The 23,224-nt window shown below is 48.0% G+C and overlaps 1 protein-coding gene across 1 annotated transcript in view; it reads right to left on the reverse strand.

Moving 5' to 3' along the window:
- The window catches only part of TENM4 (teneurin transmembrane protein 4), a 742,958-nt gene that overhangs the window by 90,133 nt on the left and 629,601 nt on the right, over window positions 1-23,224 (reverse strand). Inside the window, exons 20-21 of the mRNA XM_027083511.1 lie at window positions 19,716-19,862; window positions 7,816-8,032 (exon numbers count right to left, since the gene is read on the reverse strand). Coding sequence (XP_026939312.1) covers window positions 7,816-8,032; window positions 19,716-19,862 — 364 coding nt within the window. The remainder of the gene's footprint in view (window positions 1-7,815; window positions 8,033-19,715; window positions 19,863-23,224) is intronic.

The raw sequence follows: 23,224 nt of genomic DNA on the forward strand, positions 1-23,224 counted from the left end.
TATAACATCCTTGGTAAATATTCGGTGTTATTACTGAACGTGTGCTCTGCGCCAGCCATTGGGCTTCCTGGGTATTTTATCCCATTTAATCTTCCAAATAACCTGCAGGGTGAGAATGAGTAACCCCTCATTCCAGATGAGGAAACTGAGCCTCGCTCACCCAAGGTCGCTTGCTCTCACTTGCCCAAGAACTTGAACGCAGGGCCTCTCCCTCTAAATCCCGAGTGGTTCCCGCTTCCGCGCTGCATCGTCTGCTAATGCTTCCTGTGATGGACAGCTAGGAAGAAGCTCTGGCCACAAAGCAAACAGATCGTAATTCGGTTTTGGAATCAATAAAGGGATGATCAAGTGGCAGAGGAGGACTTGTTAGCTGCTCATCAGGATGATGTGAGAAGCTGCTGCCCGCATCCTGAATTAAATCACCTAGTTGCTTTATCATCATAAACGTTCATTTCAATGCGGGGAGGGATTTTTTTTTTTTTAAACCAACATGAATAATATATAATGGTTGACATTTTGGAGGAAGCAGGTTCTTTACCTTCTTCCATCTTCCATCAGGGTAATTTATCATTGTCTTTCTTCCTGGCCCCCTTTTTTAAACTGATGGGGTAGCCTGTCAGTTCAGCTTGTTCTGAAAACGCAGGAGTATAATTCAATAATAAATTCGCTCAGAGGCCAGCTGTCAGGAAGCTGGTGTTTATGTGAACTCCATTAGATGACCTCTATTGCTCAGACTCTTGGAGGGCTATCTGAGGGCTGTCTTAAGGCCTGGGGCGGGCCGAGGGGGGTGGAGTGGCAGGCAAATGCATTTCTGGAACTGCTCTGTCACCGACACTTGCACATGGCTTTAGATCTGCAGTGGGCTGACGAAAAATTATATTGCATACATGATCTTTCCCCCCTCTTTTCCATTATATTTTCCCTCTTGTAACCTCCTACTTCCAAAATTCTCGGAAACATTGTGGCTTTATAAAGGGTCTGAGAGAAATTCTAAAGGCTGACGTGGTATCAAGGTTATTTCACTTCTGTTAGTGGCAGTTTTAAGTCCTGACTGAGGTGACATGCCCTAATCTGGTCAGTGCACAGGCGAGGGGCAGATTTTTCTCAGTTTCTTCCCCAAACTACCTTTCTGGTCTCAGAGTCCCCTCTGTTCTTCTTTTTCCTCCATGGCCCCTCTGCACACCAGGATCATATCATCCTAGATTCCCTGAGACCCTCCTGGTTTCAAACATTAGAGCATGTCTCTTGACTTTTGATTTGGAAAATAGTGTCACCATAATTATGCTCCGGCCACATTAAAATTTTCTTGGTTCTTTGATTATCATGGAAAGTCATGCTGGTTCCTCAGTCTAGAATGAATTTTTAAATCCTGTTCAACTGAAACCCACGGTAAGCAACATACCCTATTCAAGGGTACACACCACACACGCACGCGTCATGAAAGACATATCCTTTTAGAGTGCTGCACTGATATTTTCTATTCCACTGTACCCTATTCCATTTAAGTTTACTTCTTAAAAAAATAGCTTCGACCCACTACTACATTGACTTCATGATGTGCTAACAGGTTGTTGTGACCTGAAATGGGATAAATAATGTTTCAGTGGCTAACCCTCCTCACTGAAATCTTTGTCTCAGGCCAAAGGCCATCTCCTGCCAGAAGTCTTATTTCATTAGTTCATTTGTTTGTTTGCTCATTCATTCTCAAAACCAAACATTCACTGTGGCCTGTTCTGAGCCAGGCCCTCTGCCGGGTGCTGGAGAAACAGAGATGGGCCAGGTGCAGCCCCCGTGCCGTGGAGCTCAGGGACCTGGATTTGCAGTGGGAGTGATGGTCCCGCCTTTGAGCTCTCAAAGCACTCTCTCTCTATTCTGTTCGAGCACTCAGCAGTAGCTGATTGGCTGACTCACTGATTCATCCACCATTCATTGTGGTTTAGTCTGTGCCAATCCCTCTGCTAGGCACTAGGGATTGAATGACCAACGAGGCATGGGACGCACAAGGAGGCCCCAGTGTAATGGGGTCAGATGCACATCTTCTTGCAGGCCTAGTGCAGAGTAGGTGCTGATTAATATTTACCAAATGGAGCGTGGCAGTTCTGTCCCTCTCTGCACCTGCCCATTCTCTCCTCTCCATAGGATCTGACCCTCTCTATACGATACGATACTCTGCCTCCTTTGAGACAAATACTCTGGTCCATCCCTCCTTTTTCTAAAGTCCCCCTGACTCCTGAAGTCTTTTCTTTTTGGGTTCAGTGTGCCCTGTGGCTGACTTTGGTAGCAACCTGCCCACATCCAACCACTTGCCTGAGTGAGCTGATAACCTATTAGGATTCGAGGAGCCCAGAGAGACTTGACAACATCACATCCTTCCTCTCACCAGTACAGTGTCCTCAAACATGTTCTGAACCGCTAGCAAGTAACTTGGCAGTGGTTCTTCCTCTTCCTATAATCTGCTACCCTGTCTAGCAGTGGCAATCCACAAGTATTCACTGAACTGATCTGTCTGCCCTGTGTCCAGCTCTTTCGACCCAGTCAGTCCTTCCCAAGATAAGAGATACAACCAAAGTTGTGTAACGGGGAAACAGCTGCCTTGAGTGGTCTTAGAGGAGGAATTGTCTCACCCTGCCCTCACTTTCCCAGCTGTCTAATCCCAGGTTCCACAGTCTGGGTCCTGTTATCTGTCCTTCTAGTATGGACAATCTAGCTGGGGATCCTTCTTCTTCCACCTGCAGACCTGAATGGTTCCTCCCCTCCCACACAAGTCTCCGTAGAGGGCACCCTGCATTGTATTCTCCCCATGAATCCAGGGGAGGGACAGGTGCCTTCCACTAGGCAGAATGGCTCCAGGCACTCAGGCCAGGGTGGAAAGATGGTATTCAAGCCACCTGATCTGGTGATGGTGGTTCCCCTGCCTGTTTTTTCCCTCCTACTTTAGACCTACTTGAGGTCAGCTGAAGACATTCATATCTCTGTCACTTTATGTGGAGCTGAGCACAGCAGTGGCAGAGGGTCAGATAGAACTACTGCATTCATTAAACCTGTATTAAACACCTGCTCTGGGCCAGGCATTGTGCTGGGCTCTGGGGACACAGACGAACCAGACAGGGTCCCTGAGGGAGGTCTTCCTCACTCTAAGTCCATCTGGCAGTACTTCTACTTTAGTTCTGAGTCAAGCTCTGGGCTTTCCTCCAAGAAGTCCAGCCCAGCCCAGCCAAGAGCCCACTCTGCTTGGCTGGGGCCCTCACATCCTGGGGTTCCGTTGCCCATCCTTCCCTGAGGGCTACCCCTGCTCTAGTGCCTCTGACACCAGCTGAGGTGCTGCACAGAAGCATGTGGAAGCCCCCATATAACTGCTGGTGTCATGTATGCATCTGGAGAACCTCTGCTTCCTCATCCCTGCCGTGGTCAGGCCTCTGAGGAAAAGTATTCTGGGGAGAGCCCTGGGCGCTGAGGACTGGCTGGCTTGCTTTCCCCACAGAAGGGTGCTCTGGTCAGTTCCAGCTGGCACTGAATTCCTCTCCCTCTCATGGTTGGTCCCAGCATGCCTCATACTTGGGTCTCCTTGAGTCAGTCACACAGCTGGGAAACTGCAGAGTAAAGGAGCTGCACCCCGGGGGCTCCTTGCTGGGCTCAGAAACGCCGTTGGGTCTCTGGGTGACAGCCTGCTTCTTGGAGGAGCCTGTTAAATGGACTCCCGTCAGACTATACAAATTGTGGTGCAGCATACGGGGTGCAGGAAAATACGGGGTTTTTCTGTCCCACAGGCTTGTTATTGTTAAACACAGGCACAGAGTCAGGTTGGCCTGCCCATCAGGAACCCTGCTCTCTGGAGAAGGGCCACTGGACTCCTCCCTAACAGGAATCCCGGCTGACAGCTGCCTCACAGAATGCTGCCGTTTCCCTTCCTCAAATAAGGATTCAGCAATCCAAACCTCGTTCCTCTCTAGGTGGCAGCTGGACTTTCCCGGAGGGCAGATTACTCTCAAGTTTCACTTCCAATCAAGGAATTAGAGCTGGAAGCTCTTTCTAACATCATCACCTCCATTCTCACGTTCATCATCATCACCACCATCGTCACATAATTAGCAAACATTTTTTGTGTGGCCAGTACTAGTCTGAGACTTCATGTACTTTTTGTTTTTTCATTTAATTCTCACGACAACCCTGCACAATAGACATTACTACCCTGCTCTTACGATGAGGAAATTGAGGCTCAGAGAAGTTAAGGAATTTTCACATAGCTATAAAGTGGATGCAACAGACTTCACATCCAGGTCTTGGCTATTTTCACCAGACCATGCTGCTGCCATAAAAGCCACCATTTACTTATCACGAATGTACCACGCCCTGTGCTAGGTGCTTTATCTCAGTGAATCTTTTCAATGGCTTTCATGAAACGATTACTATTATTGCCAGTTTATCTTTGGAGGCAGGTACACAAAGGTTCAATCATTTCCCTGGGGCCACACTGAGCTAGTAGGAGGTAAAGCCAAGATTCACACTCCGGGCGCTTTTTATGATACCACATTCCTTCATACGAGAGGCAAGAAAGCAACAACCCAAACCTGGCAACTGATTTCACTTTATCCCAAAGATGCAAATAAGCCCTGTATTACGGGTTCAGAGCATGACGATAGAATCCAAGCAGGCAGTCTAACAAGAAAAGCATCTGCTGTCTTGTGTTTGTGGGTTTCCAGTCACTTGGGCTTGTTTTACATAAAAATCTGTTTGGGGATACTTGGTAGTGAATGATAGCTGCTTCTTCTGAATCTAGATCAGTGAGGAGCAGGGGCATAATGATTCAGGAGAATAACAGGTAAAAGGAATTTTAACAGTAACATTTGGAAGCTTCCGTTATCCATTCGTTTTAGAGCAAATACTCTATTCCGGGCCCTGCCCTAAGTAATATAGGTTTGGAGAGATGAATGGTCTCTACTTTCAAAGCATGTTATTTAACTGAAGGTGACAGATATATAAACAATCATCTGGGGGCTTCCCTGGTGGCGCAGTGGTTGAGAGTCCACCTGCCAATGCAGGGGACACGGGTTCGTGCCCCGGTCCGGGAAGATCCCACATGCCACGGAGCGGCTGGGCCCGTGAGCCATGGCCACTGAGCCTGCGCGTCCGGAGCCTGTGCTCCGCAACGGGAGAGGCCACGACAGTGAGAGGCCCGTGTAATGCAAAAAAACCCAAAAACAAACAAACAAAAAATAAAAACAATCATCTGGGAGCTGACTTCTACACCTGCTTCTTGTACTAATCTGTAATGTGATTTTAACAGATAATTTAACCTCTCTGGACTCTGAATCCTCAGTAGAAAATTAAGTAAAATAGATAATGTATCCATCCATCCTGTGCCCCACTGTCCCTCCCCATCGCTCCCCTCTCTCCTTCTTTCCTTCCAACTCTTCAATGTTCAACGTATATATCGATATATGCATATTTATCTGGAGCGACTACTAAATGCTAAAATGAGTGAGATGCAGTCCTGTCCTGGCAGACTCAGTTTAGAGGGTTAACAGACATTTACATATTCACTATATTAAGCCCTTGTCCAGAGCCACATATCCATCAGTGGCAGAGGCAGGATCTGAAACACAAGTTGGCTGGACTCCAAGGCCTATACTCTTTTCTCTCTGCTGAGCGGTCCATTTCTCCCAGTACAGGTTTCTCAAGTTCCCCACTTGACAGGCTCCTTAAGGCATGTCAGACTGGGAGAAAGGATACTGAAATCCTTGGGCGGGGGCCGCGTGATTCCTGGCACATAAGCAGCAGGCTTGGTGAGTGACCTGAGGACACTCAGGGATCACGGTCCCTGTTGGTACTTATTAGGATGGCATGGTAAGGGCACCCCAAAACAGAACAGCCACTGGCAGCCAACCAGCCATAGCCCTAATCAGATTCCCTAACAGGTCCAGTGAAGAAAGGGTGAGCAAGTAATAGTCCCCTTGGTCGGAGTAATATTTCTATCTCCAGTTGACTAAAAGAACTCACACCATGGGAAGGCCCACAAGCATACACATAAAATCACACAATTGAAGGAAAGAGCAGAAGCTCCCTACCCAGAGACGAAAGTGGTATTTCTGGCCAAGATAAACGAATAGGTTTTTCCTCACTCTGTTTCTGCTCCTGGCTCTGCCACTTGACTAGCCTGTGAATTGGGGAAGATCATGTAACCTCTGAGGTCCTCAGTATTCTCGGGGTAAGCTGAAGGGACTATAAAGTACCTTCATCCCTAAAAACGTTAAAGTTCAAACGCTTTGACACACTCTTGCTGGGCTCAGAGAACTCCCCCGACTTCACTTTTCCCCTCTTGTCATTGCTCCTTGTGAGGAAGGGCTGGGGCAGTGGAAAGCATGGGCCCTGGAGTCCCAGCTCCATCATGTCCCAGGAGCGAGCCTACTCCTTGGATTCCCAGTTACTCTCTGGGGATCATAATACTGCCTTCTAGGGAGACTCCCCAGGAGTCCTTCTTAGGTCCCCACTCGGCCCCCTTACACATTTTCCTGGATCCAACTTCTGTGTGCTCATGGTTTCATCTACTGCTTGTTTGTTGATGGCTCACATATCAAAAACCCCAGCCCTAACCTCTGTGTGAGCTTCAGGTTTGCTTCTGAACTACAAACAGACATTTATTCTTGGGTGTTCTACTGAGGTGAGTCCGTGCCTTGCCCTCGCCAAGCATCTGAGTGAGAGACTCCTCTCTCCAGCATCCCTCAGACCCAGCAGAGGATGAATCCCTGCTGATTTCCCTCTTTAAACAGAACTGGGGATGTCATTCATTCTTCCCTTCCCTCATCCCTACCACATCGTCCCCTCAGGGCAGGAACTCTCTTGGCAGAGAAGTCATGAACATAGAAGGCACACAGTCTGTGCTGAACTGAACTGGGCTGACTTTTAAAGAAAGCTCTGTGTGCATGAGGTATCACTACATTGGAAGACATTCAAAATAAGTTATCATAAATCCCTCCTTCTTGGATACGTTTCCCAAGTTCACAGACCCTGATCTGGGGAGCAGAGAACAGACAGCTGCCTTTTGCTGGCTCCTGTACACTTTTATGCCCCTGGGTCTTTGCACAAGCAGTTTCCCCGCCCTGGCACACTCTCTCTCCCTTGCTGAGCTATTTCTCATCTTTAAGACTCAGTTCTTAAGTCTCGGCCTTCCCCCACCCAGGAGCACCTTCTCTATGCTTCCAGAGTACCCTGGGGGCATATTTCTGGTCTATCACAATGGAACAATTTTTTGTCCCCTTAGTGGGCTGTGAGTGACCAATGGGCAGGGACTGTGCTCCACTCATCTCTGTGCTTCCAGCACAGGACCTGGCACAGAGTAGATCTCAGTAAAAACCTGTCCAATAGACGACACCACTGAACGCTTGTGAGAGAACGCATGGGCGTATGGCCTGGAGTGCCAGCAGATGCACCCCACCCCAGCCTAACAAAATCTCCCGGACATCAGCTCTGAGGGATGATAGTGTCAAAGCTTTCAGCCCATCTGGAGACCACAGAATCAGTAAGCGCTGACTGCAGAGTGGGTATTGATCCAAGATTCCCCTTGGACCTTTGATTTCCCACTCTCTCCATCTATCACCCAATGAGGACAAAAAAACTTCACTCGTAAAAATTCCAAACGCCCTGGATAGCAGTTTTCTAAACATGGGTACCTGAGGCTGCTTCCCTGCCTCCCCTGCCACTCCATCAGGAGCCTTCAACGCCCACCCTCCTGGCCCCCTCCCACTCCCATCCACCCACACGTGGCCCTGGAGGTGAGCCACGCCCCCTTCAGAGAACCACGGCCAGAGCTGGACTCACCCTCCATCAAAGGGGTTCTCCCCGGGGATGATGTGTGTGCTGTCCCTGCCCACGAGGAACTTGATCCGGTCGTAGAAGGAGCGCAGGTTCTGCTGGGACACAGGGGCCTGTGTCTCCTGGATGATGTCCAGAGGGTCGGGGGAGCCCAGGCACAGCGGGCTGACGTGACAGAGGGGCTGGAGGCAGCAGTCGGGGTCCATGCAGTCCACCAAGCCATCTGCAGGGGTGACAGAGCGTGACGTTTATATGGCTGTGTTCAATCAGCATCGTTTGTCCACAGAGCCTTCCTTCATTCACTTCTCTATTTTCCATTCATTGGAAGACTTTATTAAGTGTCTGACAGAAGCCAAGGGCTTCCCTGGGCACCAAGTAGATCCAGGTGTGAGATCGGGGGGCCGCCTACTAGCCTAGCAGGAGAGACAGACAAGTCAGTGGGCAGCGAGACGTGTTTTTCTGTTTTTTGTTTTTTTTCAGAGAGGGAGGAGCAATTATATATATGAAGGCCCAGAGGTGAGAGAACGACACACTGAACATTTGAGTTGCTAAATTCAAATGCTGGGCTCAGAAGGTGAGGGGAACAGCAAAAAATCAGGCTGTGAGGTTGGCAGGAGCAAACAGCTGGGCCTCCTGGACCAGGTTAGGGAGTTCGCATTTCACCCTCTGGACAATGGGAGCTACTGAAAGGTGTTAAGCAAGAGGTGATTTTATCTGAAAGTCACTGCATTGCTGAAAGAGCGTCCCCTGTATCGTGGCGAGGGGACTGAAGGGGGCCCAAGGCAGAAGCTGGGGGCTGCATGGAGGCAGTGTTGCTGAGATTACACAGGAGGAAAATAATGGTTCCTGAGACTAGAGCAGTGACAGTGGAGACTGAGAGAAGAGGACGGTTTGGAGAGACTCTCAAGAGGTGAGACCTGGCGACTGACGGGCTTCGGGGGTGAGCAAGAGGCAGTGCTGGTGGAGGCGGTGAAACGCCCAGCATCTCTCCCGGCCTCGATGCAAATGTGTGGACACCCAGCTTTGCCTTCTGGGTGAGAGGGGATGGTTTCAGATCACCCGCCAAGCTGCCATTAGCAGAGAATTCTCTCTACCACATGGGTGGATTTCTTTAGGGCTGAAAATTACATTACAGCTCCCAGCTTCCCAAAGTGCAAAAAAGAAATTCCACCAGGCCACGACTTTTTGGTCTCATTATCCCAAAGCGCTTTCACAGGCACCCAATAGAATAGCTTAAAATAGATGACAAACCCAGGGATTAGAGGATACTGCCCAGAGCGGGGGACAGGGAAAGCCAGTCTGTGTGCTCTGTAGGGAGAGAACAGTCGAAGCACATGTGCTCCTCTGTAGGCTGGAATTCTGCCTCTCCTGCTTACCAGCTGTGTGACTTTGGGCAAACGTCCTCACCACCCTGGGGGCATGGATCCTGCTCTGGTCATCTCTGTTGTATCCCCAGCACTTACTACAGGTGTTTAAAACATGACTGTTACATAAATAAATGAAAGAAAACTGAATGAATGAATTGACAAATGAATCAAGGGGACGAAAGCAAAGGACAGTCCATAAAAGGCAGAAGACCATTATCTTCATTCAATTCAATTAAACAGTGTGGTACGGTGGGAGGGTGGTGAGGCTCAGAGATTGTAGCTCAAGTCCCAGAACTGCGCCTAAGAATGACTCTGGGTGAGTTCCTGTGCTTCATCGCTCTGAGGCCCCGTCTCCTCAACACGGACATACTCCCTCACTTCTGTCTCCATGGGTTTACAACGCAGATGCTGCCCACCGGAATACTGCATGTGCATTGGTTAGACTGGGTGCCCTACCCACACAGGCAGCACTCTGAAGCCTCCTTTCTGACCTTGGGATGTTGTGGCCTCAGGCAAGCTACCTGACCTCCCCGAAGCCCAGTTTTTTTCTAATAAATTAGGGCCCCAAATCCCTTGTCTTTCTCTCCCAACTTCTGCATGGTATCCAAGACCTTTGACGCTATGCCCTCCTTGAGGGCAGCACAGTGGGAAAGAGTATGGGCTCCAGAGCAGGACTGTCTGAGGCAAAATCCTGGCTCTGAAACTTACTACTGTGTGACCTTGGGCAGGTTACTTAAACTCTCTGGCCTCAGTTTCCCACATCTCTTACAAGTGGATTCTTTTTTTTTTAATTTTTTTGGCCACACTGCGGGGCATGTGTGATCTCAGTTTCCCAACCAGGGATTGAAACTACGCCCCCTGCAGTGGAAGCGTGAAGTCTTAACCACTGGACTGCCAGGGAAGTTCCACAAGTGGATTCTAAGACTGTTACTTAAGTATTTTTTTACATAAGTGAAAAACATAGTGTATGTCCCCCAATCTAGCAGAGAACCTGACACGTAGTAAGTACTTAATAAAGGTAGTTCCCTTCCCGACCCTGACCCTAGAACACGGCTCACCAAAGTGTAGGGCTGCATCCTGAGATGTGGAGGAAAGGGATTAGAGCTCCACTCCAGCTCTGTCCTGGGTCCTACCTTGTGGCTCCTGTCCCAGCTTCCAGATATACCAGCTAACTGCCTCGCCAAGCACCTGTTTTCTTCTGCAGTCGGCGGGCTCCATCACACATTCTCGGGCTGCCCCTGTCAGACATTGCTTAAGCACATAATTACAGCCCAAGCTGAGGGTTATTTGCATTCTGCTATTGATGTTAGCATGACAGATTCAGCTGCTGCATCCATAACTCTGCAGAAATGCTCCATTATTCAATCCTGGCGGCGAGCAGGGACGCTGACCATTAAATCAGCGAGCACAATTGAAGGGCTGTGAAAAGTCATGGCTAATTTGAAATTTTATTAGCTCTTGCCTGCTCTTGCTTACCACCGAAGCGGTCCCTGGAAACCAGTCTTTTACCTCTTTATAAACACTCAGCTCTGTGGCACCTTGGAAGAACTGCTTCCTGTTCTCTGGTCCTGGTTGGAAGGATAGCCAGGAATGACTGCTAGTATTATTAATTTTTGTATTAAATGATGATGATGATAATCACGGCTGCCACCTACTGAGTGCCAGGCATTGTGCTAAACGCTTTACAAGGAATGTTTTCAAGGAATGTGTCATTGAATCTTCCCAACCCTACGAAGCAGCCACTGTCGCCACCATCACTCCCGCTTCAGAGAGAATGAACCAGAGGTTCCAAGTGGTAAAGTAACTTGGTCAAGGTCACACAGTCAGTGACGAAGGTGACTCAGAATTTGAACTCAGTTCTTTCTGAAAAATAAAAGGTTCTCTGGGGCTTCCCTGGTGGCGCAGTGGTTGAGAGTCCGCCTGCCGATGCAGAGGTCATGGGTTCGTGCCCCAGTTTGGGAAGATCCCACATGCCGCTCCGCCTGCGCGTCTGGAGCCTGTGCTCCGTGGCGGGAGCGGTGAGAGGCCCGCATACCGCAAAAAAAAAAAAAAAAAAAAAAAAAAGGTTCTCTGATCCTGAAGAGACTTTTAGGAATGATTTCTTGAGTGGGAAACGTGAATATACGAGTGTTGCTGAAATGCTACCCTTCTGTGGTCTTTCAGTGGCCTGGGTGACCTCCACCACTGCACTCACGTCCCCGTATTGTAATTCGAATTTTCTCTGTCTCGCTCCCCACACAATGAGCTCTTGGAGAAGAGCTGCTGCCCGTCTACACCTCCCTATGTTGACGCTCCCCTATCATTCATTTGGCAAATATCTGCTGAGTCGTAAATGTGGGCTAAACCTCCACTAATAGAGACCATCATATTTAAATGAGATACATATTTTAAAAATGAGTAGGGCCCACAAAATTCTTATCAAAGTCTCAGTTTATGAGACCAGCTTCTGTGCAAACCCCTCTCTGTTATTTTCAAATGCAGCATTAGGGCAGCCTGCAGCACGGCATATGGCTGCTCTACGGTAACAGGGACCCTTCCACGGTTTCAGTTTCTTAGGCATAGATGACAAGTTTTAGAAAAGTTGTAGTAAGAGGAAAAAGTACGTTCTGAGGACAGAAAAGTAAATTTGGGGGTAGATGAGAAATTAGATTAGAAATACATCAATATATGGTTTTCGAGATTCTCTGGGTCTGGCTAGTTTGGAGACATTTAGATTTTCCAAGCACTTCTTATCTCACTTAATTGTATATTACACACACACTGGTTGACTTACAAAATGTTCATGTTTCCTGTATTTACTGTTCCCGTTGGGAGACCCTTGTTATCACAGGAGCAAAAACAAAACCCAAAAACCCGTCAGGAAAATAGGGAGGATTTTTCCTTTATTTCCTTCGAAATTTCAATGAAATCCTCCTACACCCTAAACTCAAGCTTTTGGGAAATTACATTCCCCCCCCCCCCACCCCGAGATTTCCTTTCTCCTTGAACTTCTGAAGGCCTCCTCTCTCTCCTTACATGGTGAAAGTGAAGAGGGGCAGATGAAAGTGTCAGGCTCCCGGAGGGTAGGAGGGGCAGCAATGCCACGCCCGGCAGGCAGTGGCCTCTGGTGCCGTAGGGGGGTGGGAGAACGAAACAGCCAGAAAAAAGGCAGAACAGAGATTAAAAAGAAAGACGAAGAAAAAGGAAGGAAGGGAAGAAGAAGAGAAAAAAAAAGAAAAAAGGGGCCAGGTCTCCGGGGCACTAAATGAATACTGCAGAGCAGTTCTTGTGCTTGTGACCCTTGAACATGAAGCCCTCCGGTGCTGAGATGCCGCACGGTGCGTGGAGCGCTGGCTTCTGCTAACATTTCCACATACGTCCTACGCTACCAACTTGAGAATGAGGGCCACACCGTTTCCTGTTGCCTCCCTCCTCAGCACCCACCCTGCTGGTGGGTGTCAACTGACCTTGGAGAGGGGCAAGTGGAGAAAAAAAAAAGCCAGGCTAGAAGCCTGAAGGCAGGGTTCCATCCCTGAGTCTGTCACTCTCTAGCCGTGAGACCTTGGGCACATCCCTTCCTATGTCTGAGATGCAATGTATTCACGTCAAACCAGGATAATAAGCTCTGGCAACCTCTCAGGATTGCTGAAAGTTTCCTGGGTCGTGAAGAGTAGATCCGTAATTCAACGAAAGAAGTCTTGGAGTCCTTCACCCTCTGCAGACGGTCGCTATGGCACAGGAATGAATGAAGTCCTCTGCCATCAATTGCGGTGCTGACTAGTGGTGGCTTCCTATTCGTGTTGTGACCTCAACAGATGCCAGGGAGTGGTGGGACTTTGGGTGACCATCTCCCCTGGTGGCTGGCCTGCTGGAACTTTCACAGGAAGTGACAGGCGGGCACGAGAGTTCTATCGTAGGTGGTGACTCAGCTGGCCTTCTCATCTTTACAAAAGAAGACACTGGGGTCAGGTTAGGTGATTTACCCAACGTCATACTGCTAGTGAAGTGGCAGAGTTGGGACTCTGGTCTCTTCTCTTTCTTCCAAACCAGGCACTAGTCCACAGTCTACATCTCTTTCCCTATTAGTGCTTTGGACATCCTGGATCCCCCAGCCCTGTCCCCCATCCACAGAAGGCAGAAAATGGCTTATTTCTTATCCTACATGCATAGCACATTGCCTTGTGCACAGTGAGCATATCTGCTGAATGAATGAAAAAATGAATGAATTACGTGAGGATCCCAAACCAAACAGCTCCATCAGTTGGATGGGGCTCATCGAGGGCTGTGAGGCAGGATGAAACCCCACCGCCACCACGGGAAGAGCTCGTTCCTCTCCTTAGAAAGGAGGCACAGGGGACAGGTCTGCTCTGTTCCTTCAGTGTCTGTCACATGGCTGGCAGGCCCTGCGCTAGGCACTGGATAGACAAGAAGAAAATAGAGTCATGTCTCCAGAGGATTTGGTGCGGTGGGTCAGATAGAGATGACCGTGTGCTGGGAAAGAAGGAAGCAGAGGGGGCTGTGGAAGTCCAAAGGCGGGAACCCAACGTGGGCTGAGGGCTGGAATATTTCCTGGAAGATGGAATGTTTAAACTGAGACTAGAAGGAGGACAAGAATAAGCCAATAGGAGAGCAGAGCTGGGGGCAGGTCTGGGAAATTTGCGGACTAGCAAACTCTTTGCATCAGAGTTGTTTGCACGGTTCCTTAACCTGATGGTCCCATGGACAGCATCTAACAAGCCCATCCAGCTCTCGGCAGGCTTAACTCCTCCACGGGCTCGACAGCCCATCAGCTGGCCTCATCTCACAGTTGCCTGCGGTCTGGCCACAGAAGTGTTTTGCAGCCGGCTGTGAGCACAGCATCTGGGGAGGCCCCGGGGGGTGGTGGGTGGAATGTGCCTCCCTGTCTGTACACATCTGGGAGAAGTTTTGTCATTTGCTAGAATAAATTCTGTGCCTTCTTTGAAAAGGCTTGCAAAATCTTTATCTCCTCCTCGGAACCCAGGATATTTAAAGGTCAATTTCGCTCTTGTCTCTTATCACAAGAAATGTGGTTTAGAGACAGTCTGAAGTGCGGCCAAATTCTTTGGCTTTATGTGAACTCTCCATGCCAACAGTGGGAGATGGGGAGGAGAAGGGAGGACAGAGAGCTCTGTTCTTGGTTTTACTGAAATTTCTCCTTCCAGGTTGCATCTATCAGTTATCTGAATTGCAATCCATGATTGTTTTTTTTATGGGACCAACAGTGCCTAAAGAGATTAACACACCTTGAAGCTGCTTCAAGATCCTTTATCAAAAGGGGTCTGGTTGCTTAAATTCCAGGGGGCTTTTTCTCTTGGCTTCTTCCTTTTAAACACAGGTTCCATCCTCATCCTAGCTTTCCCACTGATCCACTGGATGACTTTGGGAAAAATCACGTCAGCTCAGTGAGCCTCGGTTTCCCTGCCTGTAAACATCTGCCCTGCAAGTGTGCTGTGAGGGGCTGGAGGTTATGGACACAGAGTGTCCAGTGCAGGGCCTGCCCCTTAGAGATGCTCTCTAAACGACGGCTGTTGTCTTCCTTTATGTACATTTGAATTTTTTTCCTTCTAGCAATAAGCGTGCAATAGCTTGGAATACAAAATTTAACTAAGACATGAAAAAGGTCAAAATACATTATATGGAGAAACAGTATAATCATAAGTACAAAAAGTAGAGGATAAAATTATATAGAGAACATAATTCCAAGTTTTAAAAATAATCATTTGTATATGAATATATATTTATTTTATAATAAACATCATGTTTCTGTGATTACAGGTGGAAAGGAGCGGGAGAAAGAGAACTGACATTTGCAGGTGATGAACTGAGGCTTAAGAGAAATTGAATAACTCGCTGAAGGTCATGCAGCCAGCAAACGGGGGAGCAAGGATTCGAATCCAGACAATCTCGGTACAGATCCTGTACTTCTAATCACTGCGGTATGTTGCTTCTCAGGGGCTTTAGATACATCATCTGTAATCCTCATAGCAGCCCTGCAAGGTAGGCCTTACTATTCTCATTTTACAGTCACACAGCATCTTCGGGCCACAGTTGCTCCATCTCTGAAATGGGCATGAATGCCCCCATCAGTGGGTCAGTGTGCAACGCATGAGAAGGTGCACGTGACAGCACTTCACAGAGGGCTTCCTAAAGGGCACTACATGCAAAGGGAACACCTTCTTCGTCAAATGGGCCACACAGAGGAATTCGCATTTTGTGTTGAGGCCGGGCCTCTGCTGCCTGGCGGCTCCCCCTCAGCAACCGGGGCTCGGGGTGAATCTGGAGGCAGGCTAGGTTGACTGAGCAGCCCTGACAGAGGATTAGGAGACTGGGAGTAACTAAGCCATATCCAGGATCTATTCCCCGCTTTAAAAACGTAGACAATGACCACAAGTGAAAACAGAAACAAGCCAATGATGCTAAACCCAACTCAGGCATATTGTGTAACTTTTTTTTTTTGGTCTCAGTTTAAAAACACTGCAACAACATGCTTAACGAAGCTTGAAATTCCAGTTTAATTTGTAAAGGATTGCTTTCAGCCTAGCAAATTGGGAAAGAAGAGAAACCAGAAGTTCTCAGATAACTTGAAGAGCCGCGGTCAGGGTTACGATAGAGCCGTGAGTCTGAAGTCTGGGCACGCTGAAAAGCTCTCATGTGGCCAGACCTCACAGACTATGCAGTTTCTGTCACTCGCCAGCTGTGTGACCTGGGCAAAACACTTCCCAGCTTCCGCATCATAAGAAAAGAGTAAGAAGGGGATAAGAATACCATACACCTCCCAGTGTTGCTGGATGGGTACACAGCTGCTTTGCAAATGGTAAAATGACATATGAGTTACCATTGTCATCCTCTGGTCTGCTCTGCGGTACCGCTGTAGCCTATTTAAATTCGAGTAAGTACTCACACTACATGTCTAGGAGGAGGATAAAGCACCAGGAGGAGGTGGTCCCTAAGACCACACAGAATATGGCCCAAGACTCTGGGGTCCTAGTCCAGCTGTGTTAATGACTTTCTGTGTGACTTCCATGTATATGACGTCACATCTCCTCTCTGGGTCCCAGGTTCCCGGTCTGTAATGTGCAGGGGAGTAAAGGAGGGAGCTGTAGTCTGTGTTCTCTGTCTCCTCCAGGCCTGTTACTCACATTAACCTCTGCTAATCCCTTCTCCAAGCCCCTGAGTCACATCAGCCAAAAACCACCTCTCAGCGAGACACTAACATTTTTTTTCCCTCCACTCTGACTTATGTATCTGGGATTATGCTGTGTCCCACATCATGGCTGAAATAAAGGCATCTGTTTCATTCTATCTCCATTAGATTTGGTTGTTTGGATGACAGTTTCTTCCAAATAACTGTGAGCTTCCTGAGGGAGACAGGCGGGGTCACGTTCATCGGTCTCGATATCCTCTTAGAAAGGAGTGTGGTACCCGGTAGACAGCAGGAGCCTAAGGAGTGTGGTACCCGGTAGACAGCAGGAGCCTAGCAAATGTGTGCTTGACTGAACTGCAAACAGCCAAGCGCTAACTCTGGCTCACCCCTGTGCTGCCGCGCACAGCCTGCCACACTTCTCCCTCCACTAAAACTGCCCCTGTTTGGCCAAGACCCAGAGGGGCCAGGGAGGGTAGTCTAGCCCCCTCCAGCACTTGGGGACAGTCTAACCCTTACGGTTGTTTCATCCGTGCCACCCTGCAAAGTGGGGACCCTCTGCCCCTTCCTCTTGGCTCCCCCAATGGGTGGAGAGCCTACCAAACTGAGAGGGTCCTGAGGTGAGACATTCCCTCATTTTTCAGTTGAGAACCCAAGGCCAAGCTCCCTCAACAGTCCGGTCTCCCCAGCTAGCTGTCTTCCCCACCATGATGATCCACGGGATGTCTTCCTGGCTGGACTGGAAGCCCCATGGGACAGGGGCTATATCACAGTTCCGAGGAGGGTACCCAGGCATTTGATAATATCAGCTGAATGAGTGGATGCTCCTTTATCACAGCAATTATCCCACTACGTTGCAACCGGTGCTGTTTCTCTCTCCAGGCTGCGCACTTCACAAAGGCAGGGACTGTGTCTTATTTGTCTCTGAAGCCCCAAGACCCAGGATAGGGCCCAATGCAGAGGAGACATTCAGTTCATGTTTGCTGAGTGAGTGAATGAACTCAAGTTGCAGTAGCACTATTGTATGGCATTCGTAAAAACCATGTAAAAGCTCATTCCAGCCCATAACATGCTCCCTGAACGGAGGAGGTATATTCTCCTACACCTGGGGATTTTCTGATTGTTCTTTTCCACTTCGCGCTGGTTCATCTCCACGGTGGCTGGAGAAGGCTCTGTTCCCCTGGGGTCGGGATCAGCCCTGTTTCCTATGATGAGAAGCTCTTTCTCCCACCAAAGCTGTGGGGCTTTTGGCTCCTGTGTGCCCACGCTCCCTGTCAGCACTGGGGAGTCCCAGCACTGGGAGGGCTGCCTCTGAAGGATGGTGAACAGAGGGTACATTGGCATTGTGTTTCATGTGAGGGGGTAAATGAACCCTGTTTTATAACTTATGCTGCTCTGCGTGTTACGGGGGAGTGCACCCTCGCCCCACATTTCTCAGGGACATTCAGTTCTTTTGCTGCCCAGATAGTCAACAGCTTTGGCCAAGACCCCGGATCCCTGAGAAGGGAATGACTTCATGCTACGGCTCCTCTCCCTTTCTTTTCTAACTATAGGAATGTCATTGCTAGTCATGGAATTGCGTCTACATAGGCAAAGTGAAGGGGGGGAGTTAGGCAGATAATTTAGGCTGACACCTCTTCCCTATGAAGAGCCAGTACGATTGTACTTTATCTTGCCTGAAGACAGGGCTACTTGGTGCCCTTCCCTGCTTTGCCCATGATGTTTTCTCCCTCCTTTCCAAGAAACGCCTCCCTGCCCAAGCTTCACCTTCTTGATGAATGTTTTCCTACTCTCACAACAGCCAATACAGAAGTCTGCAAGCGCCCTTATCACTGTCCATTAGCCCTTAACTTTGGTCTCCCTTCCTCATTTGAGCTCCTGGAGTATGGGGACCGGACTTACTTATCTCTGTGCCTGGTCTAGGGCCTGGCTCCATAACAGGAACCCTGGATATTTATGGAGCTCCACAAATCTCAGACTGATGAAGGGACATTTCATCCCTGTGAGTTCTCAAGAGGAGAGCAGGGACCCACTGCCTCTGCCTGGCTACCATGACCCAACCCCACGAGCTCCTTGTCGACAATTACCCCACGGGGCCCAGGACTGGGGGCATCAGGTCCGACCACCTCCTGGATTCAGGGAGCAGACCGAAGGACTGAAAGCTGGCTCAGGTAAAGACCAGTGGCCTGAAACAGCCCAAGGCTGCCGGAGCCAACTCAAGGCAAATGAACCAGAGTAATCACAACAGCACACACTTGGCCTTTTAATCCTTCTGGTGCTTTGAGATTGTAGAATCACGCTAAGTAGAAGGTTCCCAAAGGCTGGGATGCTGAGTCTGGCCTGTTGACTTCCTACTCTGTGCAGTATATCAGAAAGTCCCTTGGTATAAATATGACGGAGCTGCATAAACACATCTGGACTAGGCCAACCGTTAGGCCATCATTATAAAGGAAGGATGAACTGTTTTGATCTTTTTTTTTTTTTTCATATCTCCATCTTTTTCTTCTCCTAGTAACCCCTTGAGATTGGTAGAGTCAGGAGGGATCAACCCATCTTCCAAGTGGAAAAGCAAAGCACATTGTGTTTGTATTTATACAAATTCCACACAACAGAAAGACAAAGGCTAATTCTAGGACTAATATAAAGACTGGAAGGGCTCTTATGATCCAATGGCCTCATTTTATAAATAGGGAGTGTGAGGCCCACTGACACTGAGTGGCTTGCTTAAGGACACACAGAGCACCAAAGACAGAATTGGGATTAGAACCCTGCACTCTTCACTCTCAGCTAATAAAAGTTCCACAAGACTAGGCCTCCCTTCCTTAGGGTTTTGACCGCCCAGCACTTGAAAAAAACCCAACAGCAAAGACAAATTCCACTACAAACCCACAGGGACAGAAGGTGTGGAGGCAAAGGTGGCCCCCAGCATGCTCGGTGAGGGTTACCACCAGAATCAGGGGAGAAGGGACCTTGACAAAGGTAACTCAACCTCCCTCCCCTGGAGAAGCATCCTTTCTGCCACTTTCTGTGGTACAGAATTGGGTGGCCTCTTCTTGTCCACTTGCAATGGCGGTATCTCGTAACGTTGCCAGGCAACTCATTCCATTAATGAATTATTAGAACATTCCTTCTTCCATATGCCTTCTCCTCTGCACTTGCTCTCAGAGGAGGGTAACTAATTTTGTTTGCACCAGCTAATTTTAATGAATTCAAATGGAAGAACCAGTGATACGTACTCATTCCTTAGATGACATGTGCCGTTTTATGCCTACCCTGCAGGCCCCCTTGACTGGACAGCTGGTGTGTTGGTGGCCTGTTATCTCAGTAACGCCCACCCTCCACTCTGTGCCTCCCACAGCCCTGGAGATGCACAGCACCCCTGGGTGCCAGAGCCCTACCTCCATCGTTGTCTTTGCTGTCACCACAGGCAGTTTCCATGGACGTGTCGCAGCCAGCTCCTCTCCAGCCCAGCTGGCAGACGCAGTGCCACCCATTCAGGTCCAAGGTACATCTGCCGTTGCCATTGCACAAGCCAGGGCAACCCTCTGCAAGGCAAAGCACACGGAATCAAGGTGTGATCACCCACAGCCACCTGGTCACATACACGCACACTCTGCCTGTCAACTTACAAAAGGCTTTCACATTCGTCAGCGCATCGGTGCCCGCAGCACCCGGGGAGGTCTCTCATTAGAACTGCCACTTCACCTCTACGGCAACTGAGACTCAGGGGTGGAAGGCCTCACTAAGGATGCAGTGATCAGGATTCTAAAGCAGGAGTCAGTGGATGTGGGCTTGTCCAGATTTGATCACTGGAGCTTTTAGGCTGATCCTGGCTCCTTGCTCACTCTTGCCTGTTTTTCCTGTCTCTGGTGGCTGTGTGGAACAAGGGAATCATCTATTTACTCCTCTTGTCCCCTCAGCACTTCTGGGTCTCATTCTGAAAGGCTGTACTTTTCTCAGGCCTTGTTACTAGGTTCATTGTACTGAACCTTAGATTTCTCATTTATTTTGTCCTATTTTCTCCTAAACAACTGTCTTTGCTTTCAGGAAGGGTCCTGGAGTCTTTTTTTCCCCATCTTATCTACAGCGAGTAAAGGGAACCCGGACAACTGCCACGAGAGAGACTAAGTAGGGCTGTCTGTGATTGCCATGGCAGGTTTGGGCAGGCTTCCCTTCCCTAATTTTCTTCATCTGTACATCTGTCTCCCTGTCATCTATTAAGCACCTTCTCTGGGCTAGCACTGGAGGTACAGAGATGAGTAAGACCTAGTTCTTATTCTTGAGGAGCATGTAGCCTATCAAAGGAGACAGGTTTGTATAAGCAAAATATTTCACTGCTAAGTACCCTGAGGGAGATGTACAAAATATGGTGGGAACCAGATACAGGAGTGGCCACCTGCCTGAGAGGGCTGTGGGCGATTCAGTCAAGGAGGGTCAGGCAATATTTAGACTCTGCCTTAGGTCTGCTTTGACTATATCATAAGGTGGGGAGTTACTATTCAAGTAGATTTGCAGGTTTTCGTTGACCACCTTTTCAAACCCCTCTCTCTCTGAGTCTGTAGCTTAGAAATCTAGGCCTGAGAATCTGTGAAGTTACACGGTTTACTCCAGCTTCTGTGTTGCTGCTTGGTTTTCATTCAAGTCCTCCTTTTAACAAATCTGCCAATTGTTTTCTCAGAGGGGCTATCAAAATATTACCTCCCTGGGATGTCTTCTCTGGCCCTTGCTCAGTCTCAGGGAAAGGTATGGATGTGAAAGCACTCTGCCATCTATAAAACTTGTTTTATTATTAAGAGCAGCAACTACAGCTGCAAACTAAATTTTCTATCATGAAATAACTGAAAACGGACCCATTATTCTTAAATGGGACAAGTGTGGATGTGGCTGCCTGATGTAAGACCTAGGCCAAGGTAGGTACTCACTAAATGGCCGATCAAATAGAATCTAAAGCTGTACTGTTTCAAGGCCTTCTGATAGTTGACTGTTCTTACAAAGTAAAAGAAAAGAACATGTTCATTTATACTTGAGATGTTCAATACCAATCAATCAATCTGGCCACTGTGTTCCATTCAAAGGAAGAAACATTTACAGAGTGCGTACTCTGAGCCTAGGAGGGATTCCTGTGGAAGTTTTGAAGCAAATGTAGAAGCCTGCTGGGAAAGGTGGGAAGCCAGCAGCATGGCCACCCCAAAAGTGATCGAGAAAGCAGTTGGAAAGCACAGGAGCAGTGCTGTGACGTGCAGGTGACCGCCCAGGTGTTCTGACTCAGTAGCTCACATCAGCCACCCCTCCTGATCTAAGCAAATACAGACTCCCTCTTTTTCCAACTAATCCCATATACAGTTTTGTCCATCCAGCTGAGACTTTAAATTAAGCCTCCTATGTATTTGAGATCCATTTTGGAGGAAGAAGAGTCCAATCGTTAAGAATGGTAGTGGACTGCTTTCTCTTGCTCCAAGATGTAGCCTCTTGTAAGATGCAAATAACATCTCTTATCTAAGAGCACACGCTTGGGAGCCACATCAAAGGCTGGCTCTGTCACACAGTGGCTTTAGGACACCCAGGCACCTTATTTAATTTCTCTGAGCCTCAGTCTACTTATAAAATGGGGTTGTTGGGAGGATTAAGTAAGATAATGTATGCACGATGCACAAAGCCTGACATACACTTGAACACAGCATCTGAATCTTCTACTCACCCTGACCTTCTCTCTAGTTTAGTAGAGGGACTATAATATCATAAGTTGTATCCCTAACCTAAAGTAGGGGTCATAGAAAGGCAAAATAGAAAACTGAGGCAGTTATCTAGATCAGAGTTGGCAAGCTTTTCCGGTAAAGGTCCAGATAATAAATATTTTAGGCTTGTGAGCCATATGGTCTCTGTTGCAATTACCCAACACTGCCATTGTAGCTTGAAAGGAGCTACGTACAATTTATAAATGAATGGGCATGGCTGTGTTCCAATAAAACTTTATTTACAAAAACAAGTGATGAGCCAGATTCGGTCTGTGTGCTGTAGATGCCAAACCCTGGTTTAGATGCTTCAGGACAGTGATGACAATGCCAGTTGCCATATACTGAGGGTCTCCTATGGCTTGCCACTGTGCTAGACGTTCTACATATATTATTTCCAAACTAAGTAACTTTTGGTTATATTTTCCAGATCCTTATTTCCTAGGGCAGTGCCAATTTCACACCATTTAATCCTAAATTTTTAATAAAAACCATGTCTTATAATACAGTATGGACTTTGTACCTAGACAGACCTCAGTTTAAATCCCAGCACCACCATTTTACTTACTATCTGTGTGATGACTGGCAAATTATTTAACTCTCTAAGCCTCAGTTTTCTCATCTGTAAAATGGAGGTAATATGTAATTCAAAGAGTTGTTAAGAAGATTAATGGGATAATGTATATCAATTATTTAGCACAGTGCATAACACTGGTAGGCATTTAACAAATGAAAACTGCTATTATTATTATTGGGTTTATTTTGTTTTAACATTGTATAACTTCACTAAGAAACTCACAAACCAGAAAATAACCCTTTGCCAGTCCAAACCGTGTCAATGTTTGGGTCAAAAGCTGTGGTCCTCATAAATATAAACCTTGCCAGAGGGAGCTGAGACAAACCCAATGACGTGGTCATGGGGCCAACATGCAGCTCAGCAGGAAGCAACGAGATGGGTTGAGGGTCACGAGTGTCACACCAGGCCCACCGTTTCATGCTTTCCTGGCACTCTTTCCCCCTGAAAGCAACTGTCCCGAGCATACTCAAATTATTAATTTTGCAATAGTTTACTGCCTTACTCCCTCCACTAGAATGTAAACTTGCCATAAAGTTGCCATACTTGCCACAAAGGCAACCTTGGACCTAATCCAGTGCCTTGCATGGAGCCAGTACTC

The sequence above is a fragment of the Aethalodelphis obliquidens genome, unplaced genomic scaffold (genome assembly GCF_003676395.1).
Source record: "Aethalodelphis obliquidens isolate GAN/ISIS:26980383/991018 unplaced genomic scaffold, ASM367639v1 scaffold50, whole genome shotgun sequence".
Classification (NCBI taxonomy): domain Eukaryota; kingdom Metazoa; phylum Chordata; class Mammalia; order Artiodactyla; family Delphinidae; genus Aethalodelphis; species Aethalodelphis obliquidens.